Consider the following 20,161-nt stretch of genomic DNA (forward strand, 5'->3'; position numbering starts at 1 on the left):
TGGAAGTTAGAACGGATTCCTATGTACAAGGGCATTTTGGGTCAAAAGGAGAATGATAATGGTGAAAGACTCTTAATGACTTTTAAGATCGTTATGGTTATGAAACTTTTGAGATGAAACATTGCCTGATCTAAGGATTTGATTAGATACTCGTAGCTCTTTTCTTATGCTATCAAATGCCTTCTTTGTATAGCAGTTTTGTGTCATAAACTGGTATCTTATAGATCACCTGATTTTAAAGTCCGATGCTACCATTGGATGAAAAGCAGGCCACAAAAAAGGGTAACGTAGCCTCTGATGAAATCCAGGTAGTCTTGGAATCGTTCAGACACTGAGGAAATGCTTCAATAACCAAATTCCAACTTAAATTACCATGACCAGTTAACTTATTGAAGAAAGGATGTTATTTGTCAAAGCCTGCCCTCTCGTCCCCCAAAACTGAGACTAAGGTACACTAGGTAAAAAAATTTCAGCCAAAGCAAAACTTACATGCCTGTAACAGGGACAAATGAAGTCTCTATTTTACAAGTACGCTGTGAGGCTGCATGAGAAAATAACACACTTCAGGTCAGAATTTATGATGGGAAGGACAAGCAAAGCAACGGGCGATGTGGAATAAACCTCAACTTTCCTTCCGTTTTTCTCACCATTTCCCTCCATTTTCTCGAGAACAAGCCATTTTTCTCACCGGCTTTAGGTACGTTCCAAGATGTTATACCAGATCAAAGGGAGAACCCTAGCAACACCCAAGCCTCAGGAGTACTAAAGCTATTCATACTCGGCTATAATCCAGAGCTAGCATGGATTTTGCAGCCAGTTTGAGCTCCACAGACTCATAACCACGCTTCGTCATTAGTAGCCTGCAGACACGGTGGGGAGCGAGGGCTGTGAGGCTCCTGATACAATGTAAATACTCAAAGCTAATTAGCCATCAGCAAGCTTTCTTTTCGCTGAGCAGCACCGAGCTGGAACGCAACACCGCGCTCAGCAGCCCCAGCGGCAGCCGCAGCTCTGGGTGACGCCCGTTGAGCCACCCCAAGAGGCGGCCATGGCCCGGCCTGGCCTTTGCGCCTTCCCCGCAGGCGCTCCTGCAGCGCGCCGGCCCGACACCTGCGAGGCGGGGCGCGGGGAGGGGGCCGGGCCGGGCCCGGCCGGGGAACCAGGAGCCTCCGCGCCGGGCGGGGAGAGGGCGAGGGGCGCTGCCCCACGCGGAGCTGGACGCCAAGCGGCGCGGCGAGGCCGAGCGCCGGCGGCCCTTGCAGACGGCCGGAGCGCGCCGCCAGGCGGGAGAGATGAAGGAAACCGGGGGCGGTGGGACGGCTGCGGCAGCCTGGGCGCCCAGGCGAGGGCGGGCCGGCTCTGACAGGCTACCCCGCCAAGGAGGCGGCGGGAGGCGGGCGGGGCGGGCGGGCGCCTGGCCCCTGGAGGTGCCGGCGGCTTGGCCGCCAGGGGGCGCCGCCTGCGCGCGCGGCGCGCGGGGCGGGGGGCGTGGCGTGGCGCGGCCCAGCATGCAGCGCGGCGCCGTTTGAATGGCGCAGGCTCCGGGCACTGGGCCCCGGCGGTAGGTCTCGGTGGCTCCTCCTCCCCGCGGCGTGGCCCGGCCCGGTACCATGAGCAGCGGGTGAGTGGGGGGGGGGCGAGGGCGAAGGCTTCTGGGCTGCGGCCGAGAAGCCGGCGCCGCGGGCGGGGTCCCGGGGGGCCCCCTCTTGGCCCTGGGAGCGTCCCCGGCCGACGAGAAACCGAGGCCGGGGAGGGGTCTCTGGTGAGGCCTTCAGCCTCCCCGCCGGTATGGGGGAGCGGAGCGGGGTGGGGCGGGCGGCACCGAGCGGGGCGCGCTCTGCCTCGGCGGGGCCGGGTGCGGCTCCGGGGCGCCCCGCCCGGCGTGTGGGACGGGGCAGGGGCTGGAGGGGGGGGGGGTCGCCTCCTTTCCCTCCACTGCGGCCGGCCCCGCCCGCGCCGCCCCTCCCCGGCAACGCGGAGGCCTCGGCTCAGCTCCCTTCAGCACCTGCCGCCTCCCCCGGGCCCGTCCTGGCACCTTTGTCTCCTTCGAAAATGGTGGCATCAGCCCCAGCTCAAAGCGAGCGTGTGCGGTGGTAGATAAACGCAAGGAGAGCTGGAAAGGGCTGAGTGCTACCGAAAGGGAGGGTAGCAGGCAGGGGTGAGGCCTGCTGGTGGCTTGTGTTCCCTGGGTGTGACAGATTCCAGTGGGGAAAACGGGGGGGGAGGGGATGGCAATCTTCGGATGCTTGAAGATCAGATCCTGCGTTAATCACTTTGTTAAAACGCCTTCAGATTGGTTTTTTTTCCACTGTTGCGCTGGAGTAGCTTGGCCCGTTGTTGAATGTAGATCTAAAATAAAGGGATTCTGCAGAGTGGGATCTGTTAGGGAGAGACATTGGGAGGTAGTTCTAGAAACTTTTTGTTGCCGTTTTTGGAACGTGCTGTGCTTTGGGGCAAGGTTAACTCAGCATGCTTAAAAACAGCTTGCTTCTATCTCTTCTTGGAACATGAATTTTGCTTTTCCCACTCCCTTGTTGTTTTTTGTTCCTTCCATTCTTTGGATGTAATCAAGAAGGGGAAAAAAAAAAGGCTAGTCACCCATGTTTAGTAGAATTAAAACGTAACAGAAGGCAGGTTAGTGCCTCTTTGGCCTACCCTGCTTGGAAAGAACAAATTGTTCTAGTCAAAAGCTGTCACTTTAATTTCTTATTATCAGTGCATATAGTTTTGGTTAAAATGTCTGTAGTATTATTTCACTGAACTCAAATTATCATTGGTTTGAATTCCTAAACTTTATAACTCAGAACTTCATTGTAATATCTTAGGAATAATATTATTAACATATTTTATATGTATATGCTAAAAAGCATATATGTCAGTACACTGATACATATGTATTACAGTAGTGTGTATGCACACTCTCTCACACCCAGTTTTGAAACATCTCTTTTCAATATATTTCCACTGGAACAACTTAAATAAGCTTTTTTTTTTTAATTTAAAGTTTTGTGTGTTGGTCCCAGGGTAAGGAGCTTGAGTATGAATTAAAAAGGCTTTATAAATACTATAAACAGACTACATTCAGTAATAGAAGTGTATTTATGAGTAACATAAAAGTTGTGTGATCCCAAGCTATGTGAAATGTAGTTACAGACTAAGTTCAGCCAAGTGAGGATGGGGGGGTACCCATCCCTCCACTGAGTTCAGAGATTGCGGCGTTTTCCAGTATGTCTTTCTCTGGGTTTGAATTTAAAGTTCTTGTTGCAGGTTTTTGAAGCTCTTTGGGTTGAGCAATGAATAGAAGAACATTTACTGTATTTAGTTTTATGAGTAGTTTCTTAAAGTTTGTTTAAAATATTAATGTGGGAGCTTCAGTGTATTGGAACTCTACTTCCTATATAACAACTCCCAGGTAATTTTAATAATAGAGCTTTTCCAACCTTATTATTCCTAGAATGTTCGTATGTGAAAATCAACATGTAAAAGCATCTTTTCATTAGTGAAGGACTACTTTAGAAAGGACCAAGAAACTGAAAGTAATATTACTTCATGGCAGCTTAACATATCTGTAAATGGTACCTCCAGATGCAGGAAACGGGGTACTTGTTTATTTGACTGTTTTCTAGAAAATATTTTTTTTCTGGAATATGAATAAGATTCAGCTATTAGACACTCAGGCGAGCTCCACAAAGAGAGCTGTCTCACACCTGGATTCATCCTCAGTAAACCTAACCAAACTCTGTCTTGCAGCCATTTTCAGGGGTTCGTTATGACTGCTTGTGCCAGTGGGCCACATACGAATTCCACACGTAAGAGTAATAGGAAAATGAGCTTAAACTGTAGGAATAAGCTAAATTACTTTAACTAGTTACTCAAGTAAATTTGTCTTTACAGGAATGACATTACATTAGCAGTAATTTCTGTCCGCGCATGCAACTTCAAACTGGAACAAATGGCCTGACAGATATAGCATGTTAAAAAAAACGTGTCTTATTGGCGTAAAAGACATCATTTTTATAGTGTTACAAAAAAATTTTGCATTAACATACTCCTTAAAAATCTTGAACTCTGCCTTTTTAAAAAAGAATTCAGTATTTAATGCCTGGTGAACTGTCAGGGTATAAACTACTAAAAAGAGTTTAAAAAAAAAAACTGTTTCATATTCAAAGGATATGGAAGCCATCTAAAGCAGAGAGACAGATGGATTCTGTAACGTTTGTCAGAGTTAAAATGAAAGAAAATTATGCCAAGCTTACAGAATTGCTTCTGCATCATAAGATTATGTGAATTTATTTTTGTAGACAAATTACCCTTTGGGAAGTAAGTTTGGCATAACCATTCCTGAAAGTTTCTCACAAGCATTTTAAATCTGTTAATAATTAGTGAAATTAGTTGACCATTACTGGTTCCCTGGTGTTATACCTGTTTTGAATGCTTTCAAAGCATGAACTCTCCTCCTTGAGGACTAAAAACTAATTCTTTCATCTGAGTCTAATATTGTCATCCTTGAACTTGCACTTGTATTAGTGCAATATGGAGTGGGGGAGAATCACAAGAGGATCTGTGATGGCTAGCGTACGTAGAATGCTACAGGAGAAAATAGCTGTTAAGAATTTGGGCAAAGAATAGGACAGGAAGAATGTTTTAAAGGATATTTGCTGATGACTTAAGAAATCTAGCTATTTTGCATTTCCTTTGCTGTCATGCAAAGTACTCCAGTCTGTGTTCTGTAAGAAATTAATGTTATGTTAATACATGTGCAGGTTATATAACCTGTGAAGAAAAGTTTGTCCCTCTCTGGGGGCCGTGCCCAGCTCATAGGATGATGGGAGGGAGTGGCAGAGTGTGCTAATACTTGCCTTTGATAGATACGCACTTGACAGCCTTTTAGTGCTGGCTTTCTTTGCTGCATTCTGGTATGACTTGAAGAGTTGATTGCATCCGGGAGAGATCAGAGTTAGAAAATCACAAAAGAGCCGTGAAGAAAACTTTGCACAGGTACTGACTGTGCTGACTATAAGCTGACTTATCAGGATATACAGCTGCTGTTACTCTAGTCCTTCTGTTTCCTGAAAATTGAGGAGAGCAAAAGGGGAGGAAGGAGGCTTGGCATCTGCTACAAGAAGTCACTCATGGGATGGGGGAAATTGGTGGAATGTGAGCCTGTCATCTTAATGAAATTGTTCATCGCTGTTCAGATTTGCAGCCCACGTTGTTACAGTTGTAAAACAGTCTAGCCTTGTATGATGAAGGGCTAAGGCAGAGCTGAAGGGGCTTGCATTCTATCCTTAGTTTATCTTTTAGAATTTTTTAAAGCAAAAGAGTTGCATTGGCCTTAATGAAATGGTATAGCAGATTGTTCTGAACAAATACAACTATTGTACTTATCATAAGGGAATAGTAAAAAATGTAAGAAGTTAAAGTATAGGTTGTTTGATCTAATATAAATTAAATATTGATGCCAGTTTAAAAATCTTCCACAGATTTACTAGTGTCTAATTAGCTATCCTTAGATGATCTCTAACAGCAGATAGGAACTGAAAGTTGTCAAGAGCCCTTGATAAAAGTACCTTTTATCCTCTAGCATTTGTTTTTTTAACAGCTGTCCAGCTAGCATTTTATCATGTGTTACTAAGCCTTTGGAAGCAGGTTTCTTGAGGTGTGGACTAAGTTTATTGTAGCAGCATTAGGTTTGGAATTACCAGACTCTTCTGCTTGTGTTCAGCTCTGTGTCTGTGCTACCTGGATTGTATTTCTGTATTTAATGACTTTGAGTGTATTTCTTTTTTTATTAATTTGCACAGTGTACCCTGGAATGCATGCCAACATCTGGGTCAACAACAAGCTGTGGCAAATTCGGCTTGATTATAATTTGCACAAAGAGCTACCCCTTTTTATTAGTTTTTGAGCCTGCCTTCAGCTAGTGTCTTTTGCCTCTCCAAGACAGTGAACAATCTCTGTGCAACTTCTCCAAGCCATTGATTCTGTAGGCCTTTGTCTTATTTCCCCTCTCTGCTATAAATAGCCTGATGTATTCAGTTGTTGATTGTATGGAAGGCATTCCATACTTTTTCTTAACTTGCTTTTGTCTGGGCTCTTTTCTTCTTTACTTGGAAGTTGTCTTGAGTTTTTTTGTTTGTGTTTGATTTGGGGTTTGGTGGGGGTTTTTGGGGTGTTTTTTCTTTCAAGGGAAGAGGTTTAAACCTGTGGTCAGTATTTGAAATACAGGCGCAAATTACCCTTCTACACCCTCACAACAGTGTTCAGTTTATTTTTCTAACTATTTATGGGGCACTGAGCAATCCAAATGATCTAAACTGTACTGTCATATATCCAGATCTTGTTATGGCAATTATTAGCACTGAGCCTGTGAGTCTATATGGGAACCCAAAATTTCCTCATGGCTGCAGACACGTAGTCTTTGTTTTGCCTTAATCTATAATAATTGCTTCTGCTTCTTGTACCTCACAGTTCTGCTCTAATTCTTCAGTGCCCTCATCTTCAGTGTCTGATATAACTTGTTTCATCAATAGTCTTCATCATTTCAATACTGTCTCCTTTGTGAGATAATTTATGAATATATCAAACAGTATAAACCAATGCAGATTTTCTGCGGGATTCCTGTGCTGACCTCCTTCAGTATGGGAACTGCTTACACAGTTTATCACTGTTTCTTAGCTATTTCTCCATACAAAAAAATTCCCTTTTACCACTCAGTTGCTTAGTTTCCTCTAGAGATTTAGGTGAGGGGACTTCTCTGAAGCTTTTTGGTGTCTCGCGTACTCTGTCATTTAGCTGTCCTTTATCCATGTTATACTCCTTCATGCTCTCAAAGAATTCCATTAATTTTGCAGGGCAGGACTTGCCTTCACAACAGCCAGGTTGAATCTTTCCCAATATATTATTCGTCTGTGTCCACTAATTTTATTCTTGATTGCATTGTTTACTAATTTGCAACAGAGATGTCAGTCTGGATCTTCCTTGAGGCCATCTTTAAATACTGACTGTATTTTCCACATGTGGTTTTTCTAGGTGCTTTGTCAGCTCTAAGGGAGAGATTCTGAACCTTGGGTAACAACACAAGCTATTTCATTATTGCTTATATGTTCACTGCTGCTTGTGTATCATCAGACTCTCAAAAAAACAGCTTAAATTATGGAAATCTCTCTAAACTGTAAGACAGTGAACACAGACATAAGGATTTGACTTCAATTTTAATTAACTTCAGCAAATGCTCCTTTATATCTTTGCCTTTGTTAGCCCGTTGGGTTTCTGTTCCCAGCCTTTAAAGAAAGAATTGATATTTTGTTGTCTTTTCCTGTTTCAATTGGGAGGCTAGGGGTCATTAGGTTCCTATATCAAATTTGTCAAAGTGTGTAATTGTCTTAATTTTTCTCTTGGACATGTTCAACTTTTTGTAGGAACTTCTTTCCCTCCAGAACAATCTCTCTGGTTCAGGTATCTCCAGCTCAGGTATTCTGAGATGTTATCTTAGGCTCATTAGAGCCCAGTATTAAACACTGATATGCTAATTGAGTTTCCTTGGTAAGGCATTTCTTTTTATCCTTCTGATATTTTACACTTCTGTTAAGTAAAAAGCATTCTAGTTTAACAGTGCTGTCTTATATTGGAGATCAGATCCTTGCTAACTGCTTAGCATGGAAGAAGGAGGGTATTTTGAGATTATTATTAAGCAAGCAAGGAGGGGTCACTCTTCTGTATGAAGAGTTGTAAGCTGTCAGTGTGGCATGGGAGTAGCTGCAAAAATGATTCTTCAGGAACAGAAATTATGGATTTTTTTTTAGCATCTGCCAGGATGATTCTATGGGGTTTAGCTCTGGTGCTTGCAGGTTGGCCTCCCTGTTCTTCTGGAGTTCATTGCTTTCCCTTCAGCAACATTCTCAAACAGGGGATACAAAAAAAAATGCTTCAGGTTTTTCCAAGTCCTCCTAGCTTTCTGTCCTCATCATTAGCCTGAATAGAAGGCTGGATTTGTTTGGGTTTTAGGGGCGTTTGGGCTGGGCTTTTCTTCCAAAGTTCAGTTGTTTGTCTTCGTGCTCTTAAGTTCAAATTTTAATCTAAAGCCTATTTTGAGCCCAAATGGTGGTTTCAGACACTCTGATAAGCAGGGAAGTTGTTTGTTGTTCTTGTGGTTTCTTCTAAATGTCAAGGGAAAATTCTTTTTTACTATTTATTTATAAGCCTGGTGGCTGGAAGCCTTGGAAGCGTGGAGACCTCACTGGGTGACAGCTATTCTATCACCATTCCATAGTATGCAGGGAAAGAATCAAGTTAATGAACCAGTATTCAGTCAGCCTTGTAACTGAAAAGGTATACGGACCACCAACTGTTAGAGGTCTTGCCGTAAATACTGTTGTCATTTGCAGTGCTTGCTGAAGGTGTTGGTCTGAGGGCTCCATGTTCCCATCTTACAGGGTAAGGGTTTTTGTCAGTAAACCTTGCTTTTTTTGAGAGATCTCAAATAAGATTCTTCAGTACTGATCCTGTTCTAAAGAAAACTGAAGCATTTTAAGATATTTTTTTTTTGCTTCTACCATATCCTACAATGTGGAATTTAAATGCATTATGTGGAGAATATACCTTCTACTTTGTTTTGAGCTGCCACCTGTTTATTTGGTCTTTAGCTACTGCATTTAAAGATCTGTGGTTAATAAGCTGTTTCCTATCTGGCTGCTTCAGTGCTTAGTGTCTTAGTGTTTTAAATGCTGAAGTTCTTAACGTGGGATAAATCTGCTACATAGAGGACAAGGGATAGGACTGTTGCTACTGAAGGTGCAGGGGGTAGATTGGGGCACTCTGCGTGGGATGAGAGTTTTGCCATTTAGGGGAAAAACAAGAAGATTAGAGCAAGTGGTTGTTTTTTAAAAGTAAGGTAGTATGTCATCTTAAAATGTTTTAAGAGTAGCGCTCCATGATAATGTAGTTTGAGAGTCTAGTCTCAAGCAATAGATTTCCAGAATCACTTGTACATACGGTTTTGCATTTTGTATAACTCAATCTTGGTTTTGATTCTTGTAGAAATATTTGCGTACTTCAAGACAAAGTACTTCATACACTTTCTTACTGGTTACCTGGAATAAAGATTTTTATTTAATATATATGAAAAAGTTACATGGTGAGAAAAATGGATGGGGGGAGACCTTTCACTTCTGTTTTTCTACGTTTGCTATTTTGAAGTTTGCCTTCTTCCTGAGAAACAGGTATTACTTAGCTGCCTTTCCTCACTTGGAAACAGGTGTGGGACCAATTTTTTTTTTCTCGGTGGCAGATGAAATTCATACTGTGGGATGTGGAGGAAAGTCTCAAGTTGCCTTATTCTTGTCTGTATGGCACCTCTTGGTGCAGAGGTACTAAGCTGGTTTGAAAAGAGCTCTACCTCTGTTTCTTTGTGGGGGCTTGGTTTTATTCCCTCTTTTTTAGAAAACTAAATGGGAATTTTGATGTACTCATCACCATGATAAGGTGTCCAGCTAACATTTGCTAAAGGATGATGTCTTGAATTATTTATCTGATGGAACATCTTGTGATTAGTTGAACTGTTTTAACTGTTTTTGCTAGCTGCATTTGAAGAAAGTTGACGGAATGTTTTAGAAAACAAAACTAAATACCTTTCACTTGAAAACAGGGATTTGAGAGATTATGGCATCTGAAGCCCACAATGTTAGAGAACAGGGAGTATTGCATATTGAAGGTCTTCCCATTGATCTCCCCAGGAAAAGAATCCCTTCTTCCACTAAAAAGATCATGAAGGAGGTAAGTTGTTGGGTTTTTTATGTCATCTGATTAATCTGAAGTAAACATTCAAACAGATTCATAGGTCTAGTTTTAGACTGCTCAGAAGCACAGCACTATTGGGTGTTTCATGTTCAGATGTACAATATGAGCTTTAGCTTGAACAGCAATTATATTATGAAAACCATGCATTATAATAGGCATATGCAGTGACTACGCAGATACATGAATCGTATCATCCGCGTGAGCAGTAGGTACCAATACGGTTTTACTCGTGCCTACTCTTCTGCAGCTTAGCCAAGAACTGTTTCAGTAGAGGAACTCTATCATCAAAAAGTTCTCTTTTGCCAAGAGGAACTACATGGCACAAGTGAGAGGTAGGGTAGGTGAAATACCTGCTTTGAAATGGACTTGTCGTCATGTTATCGTACAGCTTGATCTACCACACTATCTAGTAATGTGTGGATTTTTGTTAACCAAAACATTTTCTCATAACCTCTTACCTGTGTTACTGGCTGAAGAGTAAGGCAGTGGAGTACAGAGGAAGTACTAGGGAGGTAAACTTACAGTAAGATCACCTCAAGCAGTGGTGAAGATGCCAATATTCTCTACATCTGTTTGTGTTAAAACCCACATGATTTTATGACTCGGTGTTACCAAAAAAGAACATACTGTTTTGCTGATGTGCACAATGTAAATGTTAACGGTAGTGTAATTTTTCCAGTTGAACTGCCTGTAGTATATGAGCGTAGCACCTGGTTTATGAAAACATATTTTTCTAACTTGAGCTTCTTAGTGCTTTTTTGAGTTTTAATTCGTTTACTAACAAAGTAGACCAGAACGTCACAAGTCATCTTTATTACATGAAGCTTTAAAACGTTGAAGATTACCGTACACAAAGAATTCTTTAGGAATTCGTGTTCAAATTGTGTTCCTTCATTTTTCAAAGCCTTTGCTAATTGGTGTGACACAACCTTGAATGACTTTTGATTCCTCTGGGATATTGCTGTCTATGCAGCTTAATTGGTGTCAGGGTGCTAATCTGTTTCACATGAATTAATTCAGGACTCAGGATGATGTAGACAACATCAAGCTGGTGTTGCCTACAGCAATCTTGGCGTGGGGGTTTGTAGTTTTTGTGCTTTGGTGGGGAGATGTTCTGCTGTCATCATTCCCAACACTATCATCTGATGTATTATGGGCCTTTAAGTATATGTGTGAGACAAGTAACACAATTTTGCCAGATTCCAGTAGGCTTTTCATATTAGTCACAGTTTTTTAGTTCGCTAGTAACTAAAGAATCCGCCTCTGATGTCACAATCCATCTCTTGGCAAAGATACCCCAAACCTACAGCTGACCGTGGTGCTCCAAGGACAGTTGTGGCAGAGCTATTCCATCTATAGGTCACTGCAAAGTACTTGAAGATGAGAGGAAGGTTAATGTAGCTGTGATTTAGTTGCAGAATAGGAAAAGTGGGTGGAAGGGAGGGAATCTGTAGTAAATTTAGGCCATGGTAAAGCAGAACTTGTTTTTGACAAACTGTGGGAGTGTTTGAGCCTTTTCAGTAATAAAGCTTTTTTTATTCTCTATTCCCTTTCTCCCAGGGTAAGAAATCTCCAAAACAGCTGGCTTCATACACAAACAGGTAGGAGGGCTGAGCTGTATAGAGTCTGAGTTTCAAGTGAGAGGGAAGCAGGGAGGAATAAGCAGTTTAAATCAATTACAACGCCCAAACAGACAGAAATGGAAGAAGGGTTTTAATTTTATTGACAATACTTGGTTCTTGTGCCCACTTCCATAATAGTCTCTGCATTAATAAGAGCTACCACCAGTATTTTTCTCCTGCTTTATTTCTGATAACCCAAATGTCAATACGGTATATCTTGAGGATAAAATGTTTTAAGTAACCTGCAAGTTGACTGCTGAATTCATAATGATATATTTTAAGTTAATTATATAAAGTATTGCTTAGGTTTAAAGCAGCCTTCACTAAAATACTGCTTTATTATTGCAGAATAACAGTTGGAAAAACGGTGACCAGTTCCCTCTCTCTTTTCAAAGTAGTATATTGTAAAAGAAAAGTTCGTTGTTATACTCCAAAGCCTTGTTACGGAAAGAAACAGTTCCCTAAATCTAGGGGCTGTGACATGGCAAATAAAGAAAATGAACTAGCTTGTGCAGGGAATCTGCCAGCAAAACTACACGACAGTCGTACATACTTGCTGAATTCTAGTGACTCTGCCTCATCTCAAACAGAAAGCCCCTCATCCAAATATAGTGGATTTTTTTCAGAGGTAAGTAGAGTTTAAGGAAGCTTTCGTTTAGAAGTATTCCTGGTAGTGTTTTTGTGTGGTTAGCTGTGAAAGTTTCCAAAGAGATTAACTTTCTTAACACATAGATTGCCTTAGGTCTTGTGATTTACAGTCTTTATCTGTTAGTTTACAGTGATACAGTTGCCAACAGTAGTAGTCCTGACAGGGTTCCCCATGTCTCTGACAGGACAGAAACTCGGATCTGCCTGGCTAGTCTGGGTTGAAATTGTACCGGCACCAAAGGAAAACATTGTTTTGACCTGGTTACGTTTCATGATCTGGCATGACGTGTGCCACATGTTTATGGAAGTGTGAAAGTGTTAGTGTATGGGTGGGAATAAGCTGATGAGGTGGGATAGTGCTATTGAAAATGGTCCTATCAGCTTAGTGTGTAGGAGACTAACTTAAGTATTTGTATAAGACTGTATTTCTTGTTAAGGTTGCTTGATGAAGTCCAGTGAATGCTTGCAGGGCTTCTGAAACTGGCTAAAAGGTCACATTTAAATGAAACAGGTGTTGTAACAGTGAAGGCCATTTAAGTCCCTTAATGTTGAAGTTTCCATTTCTGACACCATATATGTCTTTTACCCATTGAGGCTTGCAGGTATTTGAGGCATGGCAGGGAAGATAAGATTGAAGGCTATCACCATTCTGTCTTTTCATGGTACTCTTAAGTGTGGGCTGCCATGAAGAGAGCCCTGAGAGTCCAGTGGGCTGGAGGTACAAGTCTGTGGCACTCTTGCACTCCATTGAATTTGATGGTTTCCAGGAAGGAACAGCAGAATAACTAGGACAAAAAGGTTGCAGAAAGAAGGGTAAAGAAATGAAAACTGGGGAAGATTCATCCTCTGAGAAACTAAAAACTAGATCACTGGCTACAGATGACTCTAACTGGTTTGACAGCTGTGGGTGGCTCTGCCATGTTTATTCCAATCCAAGATTTTAACAAAATATTTAAACTTCGTTTTGAGAACAAGCTCTTTCAGAAATCAGCCTTTCCTGTCAAAGTTCAGAATAACCCGTTTTGAGTCTGAATTGTTAAAGTTCTCAAAATTAATAAGCATCTAAGTAAAAAGTTCTCAAAGTTGGGGGGAATTATAGGTTGCTGCTCATGAATGCTCTATTGGATAACTCTCTTCTGGTGTCTACAGACCTTGTTCTTATAGCTTTTGGGTTAAGTAGTCTCAATATATTTGTGCCCCCTTCTAAGGGAAATTTGTGTTTAAGGCCATTGTTAGCCACACTTCTAAAATAAACTTGGCATACAGGTAGGAAAGTATATTTTTCATATACTAAATTACTGTATTAGAGCAGCGTATTGTGGTGGTGCTGAGTTACTTAACTTGTGGTAAACTTTTGTGTTTTCAAAAACATACAGGTTTCTCAGGACCATGAAACTATGGCTCAAGTTCTTTTCAGCAGGAATCTGAGGCTGAATGTAGCTTTAACCTTTTGGAGAAGGAGAAGTATAAGTGAACTGGTAGCCTACTTAGTGAGGTAAACTGAGTGTGTTTTATGTTCCTAAAGTGGTAGCAATCCCATATATGCTGCAGTATTTTTAGGGGTTCCTTAAACGTTGTAACTTTATATTTACTCTTTAAATCATAGTGGAAGCATATACTTCAACCTATGCTCTACTAGTAACATTTCTGATTTTATTCTTAATATTGCTAGGATACAGGATCTCGGAGTGGTAGTAGACTGCCTTCCTGTGCTTACAAACAGGTACAGACAGAAAGCGGGGGATAAGAATCTGCTATAACCGTGCTGAAGTTCAAGCACTTCTGAAACATCTTGTTTTTTAAGTTTACAGGAAGAAAAACCATATATTTCAATTGGCTGCTGTGTAGATCTTTTGCCTCTAGTGAAATCACTGCTTAAAAGCAAATATGAAGAGTAAGTATCAGTTTTGGATGTTTTCAAAACAGTATTGCTTCCTGGCTATACATTGCCCTAGAAATTAATGGTGTTTAGTCCTCTGACTTTTGTTCCCTCTGCCCCTTCTCCCAAGCCTGCCTTTCTCAGAACACCCACCTGAAGCAGTGCTTTCCTGTGAACCTTTCTCCTTTAACAAACTAGTGGTGCAAAAACTCTTTTCTGCAAGGTTAAGGACCAGGGAGGACTAGCTTTGCCCTTATGCAGATTTAGTTATCCTGAACAGTAAAACAGAATAGCACCAAGGTTTTAGTATGCTTTATAACATGAATTCAAGGCGAAGTTTTCAGGCAAAATAGCTGAAGACTTTCTACTTCTTCAACAGGACCTTCAGTTTACCACCTTGCAATTGAAAACATAGGCAAGTGTGTAAACTTGCCAATTTGTCTAGTTTTTTTTTCTTGCAGAATAGAAAATGTATTGCTTTCTAAATTACTTACCAATTTGTCTTGACACTTTAGCTGACCTGTAGATACTGGAGGGAAGGAAAAAAGCATAATGTGTAAAATATATTGTTACAGATATGTCATAGTTGGTTTAAACTGGCTTCAGGCTGTCATTAAAAGATGGTGGTCAGAACTATCTGCACATACAGAAAAGGCAGAGGATGGGTGAGTACAGTATTGAGAAATATTTAAATTTGTTTCTGTAGTTCATTCTGTCTCAATCTGGTTTATCTTTGATCAGTAGGAGCACATCTTATCTAAAAGAGAAGAAAATGTAATTTGAAAGTACCTAAAAGAAGTTGTGTTCTTAGACACAGCTGATGTTTGGAAACTTACTTAAAACCATGACATTCCTTAGTTTTGGGGTGTTTTTACTGGAGCTTTAACACATGTAGAACAGTCATATCAGGGGTTACACAAATGCTGTAAAAGCTGGATCAAAACTTCTCTGATATTTTGGCAATATCTGTTATATATAGACTTAGTCTATATGCAGTGTTAATAATGTGTTTCAGTCAAAGTCTGAAATGTAGTATATGTGTTTAAAGTGTTCATTCTTTTTCAGAAATATTCATATTTTAAAACAACAATTAAGCGGATTATGGGAACAGGAGAATCATCTTACTCTGGTTCCAGGATATACTGGTAATATAGCTAAGGTAATCCAGTTCAGTTGTGTTTATTACTAAACATAGCTGTATCACTTGCAGTATTCCTCTTATTTGGTGGTGTTACACTAAACTATTGACAAACACCCTTACTTTATTTTCCTCTAATGCTCAAGTATATTGCACTGGAGTGTATTTCCTACGCTAATAGTAGTGTGGTTTAGAAAGCTACTAGTGAAACTTTTCTTTTTTCCATTACAGAGAAAGTATCTCCTTAAAAATGAAATAGCTAATAGTAATAAGCATTAAAATTAATGTTAAAAAAGGCCCAGATGAGTAGGTAGACTGTGAAAGGACAGAGGCTTTCTCTGAAATCTGTTACACCCATTGTTGTAAGCACCATGGAGAATCTTAAATCAGCAATGTTGTCAGCATTTGCACATCAGATGACTAGGGAAGTGACAACATGGTAAATTCTGAAGCTTATTCCTGACCTAAAATGATGACTTTGTGGAGTGCAGAAGAGTGTCTCCATCTGAAGTGAATCCCTGTTTGCCTTTCTTACCATGTTGTGTTGTCAGTAATATAATGAGGGTGTCTGGTAAAAGCATGATTTTGTCGCTCATGATACTCATCTCTCTAAACGTGACTTTCTGAGGTTGGCACCAAGAGTTACACTGAGTAGGAAACGTCTCCACATGACAGGACCCGGTGAAGGTATACAGTGAGAAAGGTCTTAAAGCAGACGCTTGGTTATGTGCTTGGTTTGAGTGAACTTGAAAGGAACTTGGAGATTGCATGCTTTACTTGTATCTGAAGGAGGTTTGTGGAATCTGTAATTCTATGGCTACAGAATTTGTCACTTTGATGTATCAAACAAGTTATTTCTTGTTCTTCTGGGACTGCTGTGCACCTCTGACTTCAGTTTTGATGTTTCTACAAGGATAATTACAAACTTCTTGCAGAGTTTCAGCAGAGATGCAGAAGAACATAGTTCTAACTCCCAGCTGGTAGAGCAACGGGAGCTTGTACTAAGCCGCCTAGTTCTTCTGGTAGATCAACATAGCAGTTATAGCCAGTGTCAGTTTGTTTCCCTTGGATTCAGGTTCCCTCTCTGTTCGCTTGCCTACTTCTTAAGATGGATTGTGACCAAGACCACTGGAACAAGTCAGGAGCAAAAGGAGTAGTACAAGAATGTTGGAGGGATGGGGTGAAGGAATATCGTTCTAAACATTTTTCAAATACACGGTCTCATGATGATGACTTTCTTTCCTGTACACGCAGGGAGCAGAGGAAAAACAGACTAAATTGATGGCTTTGGAAACTAATCAACTGTTCTTGCAGGCTTTTTAGTACGTAAAGAAATGCCATTGAAAGCATTAATTAAAAGTAATCTTGAAGTTGAAGATTACTTTTTCTGAAATTTGGCCTAAACATAATTATTTTTGTATTTTGGTCCTGATTTGGTTACCCTGCCTCAGACACACAGCCAATGTGTCTGTGTCTGTATACTTACAGCTACAAGTACTGTGACAAAAACTTTCTCCATTTTTTTTTTTTCTTCCAGGATGTAAATGCTTATTTATTACAGCTACACTGACATGATTGGGAAACTATGTGTGCTTACGTGGTGAAACAATCCCCTGAAGTGTCCCTGAGATGTACGATTTCTGAAAGCCTTTTGAGAAATACTGGCAGAAGAGAACTGAACTGTCAAGCTGTTCAATGAAACCACTAACAAAATCCTAACAATCTACTTCACATTGAAGTGGAAAAATGTCTAGTAGGAGCAACTTTTACTTCAGTGAGGTGAAAGTGCACTATGAAAACTGTATGCCTTTGCTGCATTTGGGATTCACTCAGTTACTAGGTATTAATTTAAATGCTACTGTATTTACTGCAACATCTCATAAAAGAAGATGAATTACACTGTCACGAAGACAAGACAGAGAACCAGTTATAAGGAACCAACAAAAGCAATCAGCATTAAGAGCTTTTAAATGTTTCTTTCACAAGAGAACTCCAAAATGCACAACTATCCTCCAATTACACAAAACCTTCGGAATATTCAATTACTTCTACATTTTAATCAAATTATTAAAGACAGTTTTTGTTTGCACTATTGAGAAACTATACAGCAAAGATGCCTTAATTACTAGTGTTTCAAAAAGCCAATGTGCTAAGATGCAAATAGCTATCGTGTTCAGATTGTGATGAAAAACTACAAAAATCAGGGTTTCACATCGTGTAGTTAATGAAACATTGCACATATACAAAAAATCATGTATGAAAAATACTATAAATACCTGAGGTTAAGCTTGGATAAACAGTTGTTGCAAATGTCAGCAGAATGGTGAATTTATGTCTAACAAATGTTTTTATATTGTATGTGGATTTCTAACACAGTAATCTGTTCTGTATCATTTAAACTACATGCAAATAAGTAAATATATTAAATGTATCTACTGTTTTCTTTTCAAGTTCATAAAAATTTCTAGAATAATCTCTTCCACAGTACTTTTTATCATAGATATTTATGTCTGTTTGAAATGTTTACAGCCAGATGAGGCCATGTTATTCAAATCATGCCCTTTTTATACTACCTCCTTTAAGAAATTGACAAAGAGCTTTTGTGAAATTCATCAAGTTCTAGCCTGATCAATGGTGGCAAACTCATACCAACAACAGCATTCAAAATACAGCTATAAACTCTTTTACTGTCCTGTTGCTATCCTGTACTACTTTAATTTAAAAGCTATAGCTTAATAGCTCTGAGGGAGTTTTGCTTTTAGGCTTGCGATTGCCTTTTTTTATTTTGTGATTAGGAAGCATGCTTTTCCAATTAAAACTTACGAAGTGCCAGCTGTTCACTTAAAACATAAATGTACATGCACAGCATGTATCACCAAATAGTCTACTTCCTTAAAAAACCTATGTACTTCTAAAGGTTGTTTTCGTACCTAGTATTAAGTATATGCACTTTTATTGACATGCAGGAGAAAAGTCTTTTGATAGCCCCAAGTGGTTTTTGCTTTACCGCTGAAATAAATTAATTTTAAACTCTGGTAGTGGTCAACAGCTTTAGGCCTCCTGTTGCTTCATTTTGTATTTCATTTACATACCATTATTGCTGACTTCTGAAGACCAGCTAGAAATCTGTCATCAGAACGTGGTGCTTTTGGTGGTTTAAAGAATATTCAAATAACCAAAGGTTTTGCATTTCCCAGGACAGTCAGCTACAGGGAAGAGTTTTGGGACATCCCAAAACAGAGAACTCTGTGGTATAATCTTGATATGCATATAGCCAAATTCTTTTTGCCAGAATTGTTACGTACCATTAAAGATACTTCACACCCAAAAGAGTTTGAGATAGAACTTGCTAGTTTTCAAATGTTCTTGCTGTCATTAAAAAATTTAAAGGAACTACAGTATGATGAGGTTCTTCTATTGCTTTTCTGTTCCGTTGAGCACTTAAATGTAAAAGTAACATAAAGATTAGCTTCATAATTTGGGTAGCAGTTGCTGAAACTCTTGGATTATTCCTAAAGGAGAATACTGTAAAGGTGATAAACTCGAATTTTATTTTCTCCTAGTTTTTTTTAATAGACAAAATGAAGTAACTCGTGGCCATTTATTTCCGATAACACAAGAAGTAATAATTGTAATTGATTAAAGTGAAATACTCAAGTCAAAAATCCAGCTTGACTGTAGATGTAAATATATGGGCTTATAATGAATTCTGCATGTGGCCATGGATCTACCAAATTGTAACTGTGGATGGTGCTTTTGTTCTAGTGTCAAGGGAAGATTTTCTTGAGGATCATTATTGAGAAATATCTAATAAAATATGCATTATTTTTAACTGCCAAAGGTTGTATTTTGACAGCATCAATAATACAGTATTAAACATGTCATTGGTATCTGTGCCTTATTTTAAATGAATTTTTTTACTGTTTTCAGGCAGCTACTAGACTGTAAGTACGAGATTCTGGTCTCTCCGTTATGAAATGATTTTTCTGTCATGATGTTAAAGAACTCATTTAAACTATTCAGGCTCAGCTTGTATGCTCTTCCGTTCTCAAATGGCTAGGAATCAGTTTTGCTGTAATAGAATGTATACATATGGTATCTGCTTAAAGGTGACGTGAGTAAAATGTCTTAATAGCTGTGTAACTCCGTGGTACCCATGTAGTTGTCTCTGAATCCAAGAATTAAGTTTATGAACGCTTGTGCATAAATGCAAATATTTGTGACACTTTCTGAAAATCCTGTTTCTAGGATGTGTCAAAAGATCCAGGCAGAACTAATCCTTTATCCTGTATTTCCTGTGATGCAGAAGTGTGCATGTACTTGGGGATGAAGGATGCCTCAGTGCAGCCGTTCTTCGTGTTATACCACTTGCTGTTTTTCAAAAGTATTAATTTCCTATCATGTCTTTTGCCTCAGTGTTCCCTGAGAGTACTTGAGGCTGGCTGCTGAAAGGGTGTTTGTCTGAAGCATGAACTAGGACTTGTCTATCCCCGAAACAGAAGGCTTAAGGAAGCCTTCTAGCTCTGCCTCTTTCTGCAGAGCTAAATAACCGCCAGTGTTCTGTTAATGTAATAATCAAAGTTTAGGTATTGCTGACAGCTTGCTGAAGGATTAGATGGGAAGAGATACCCAGCTAATAAGCATGGTAAAAGGAAGCTAGCATCTCCTAATGATTATGTATAGCTCCAGTTTGAAGGAGTTACACCTCTTTCTTAATAGAGTACTCCGCAGTGGAACACCCTTGTATCGCACAGGTAGTGCAGTTCCAGGCTACTTAATAGTGCTTACAGATTGTTACTCGTGTCCTACGCTGAGTGACATCGGCCCCACTGCCTCATACCTTATGTATCTTAAAGTAGGCCGTGTTTTCATTTTCTGGTGTCTGAAGTAGGAAAGTTAGGAGTTACAGGTCTAGACATTTTTGAAGAGTCACAAGTTTTGAAGGTGGACGCTACAGTACTGATTTGTGTGTTTGGGGTTTTTTCTTGAAAGGGTGGGCATTTTTGCGTGTCAAATCTTGAAAGTGTCATGTGCAAAGCTTACATTTTGAAACTAGCAAGCAGTTGCATTTGCCGG

General features: G+C 40.1%; 1 protein-coding gene across 1 annotated transcript; it reads left to right on the top strand.

The window, feature by feature from the left end:
• Window positions 1–1,497: 1,497 nt before the first annotated feature.
• Window positions 1,498–18,967, top strand: KATNBL1 (katanin regulatory subunit B1 like 1). The gene is made up of 10 exons (XM_064460133.1): window positions 1,498–1,621; window positions 9,647–9,774; window positions 11,359–11,399; window positions 11,769–12,048; window positions 13,445–13,563; window positions 13,741–13,791; window positions 13,873–13,962; window positions 14,523–14,612; window positions 15,013–15,106; window positions 16,623–18,967. Exons 2-10 carry the CDS (start codon window positions 9,661–9,663, stop codon window positions 16,653–16,655), a joined length of 912 nt encoding a protein of 303 aa, XP_064316203.1. The 5' UTR covers window positions 1,498–1,621; window positions 9,647–9,660; the 3' UTR covers window positions 16,656–18,967.
• Window positions 18,968–20,161: the final 1,194 nt, after the last annotated feature.

The sequence above is a fragment of the Phalacrocorax carbo genome, chromosome 9, assembly GCF_963921805.1.
Source record: "Phalacrocorax carbo chromosome 9, bPhaCar2.1, whole genome shotgun sequence".
Lineage (NCBI taxonomy): Eukaryota > Metazoa > Chordata > Aves > Suliformes > Phalacrocoracidae > Phalacrocorax > Phalacrocorax carbo.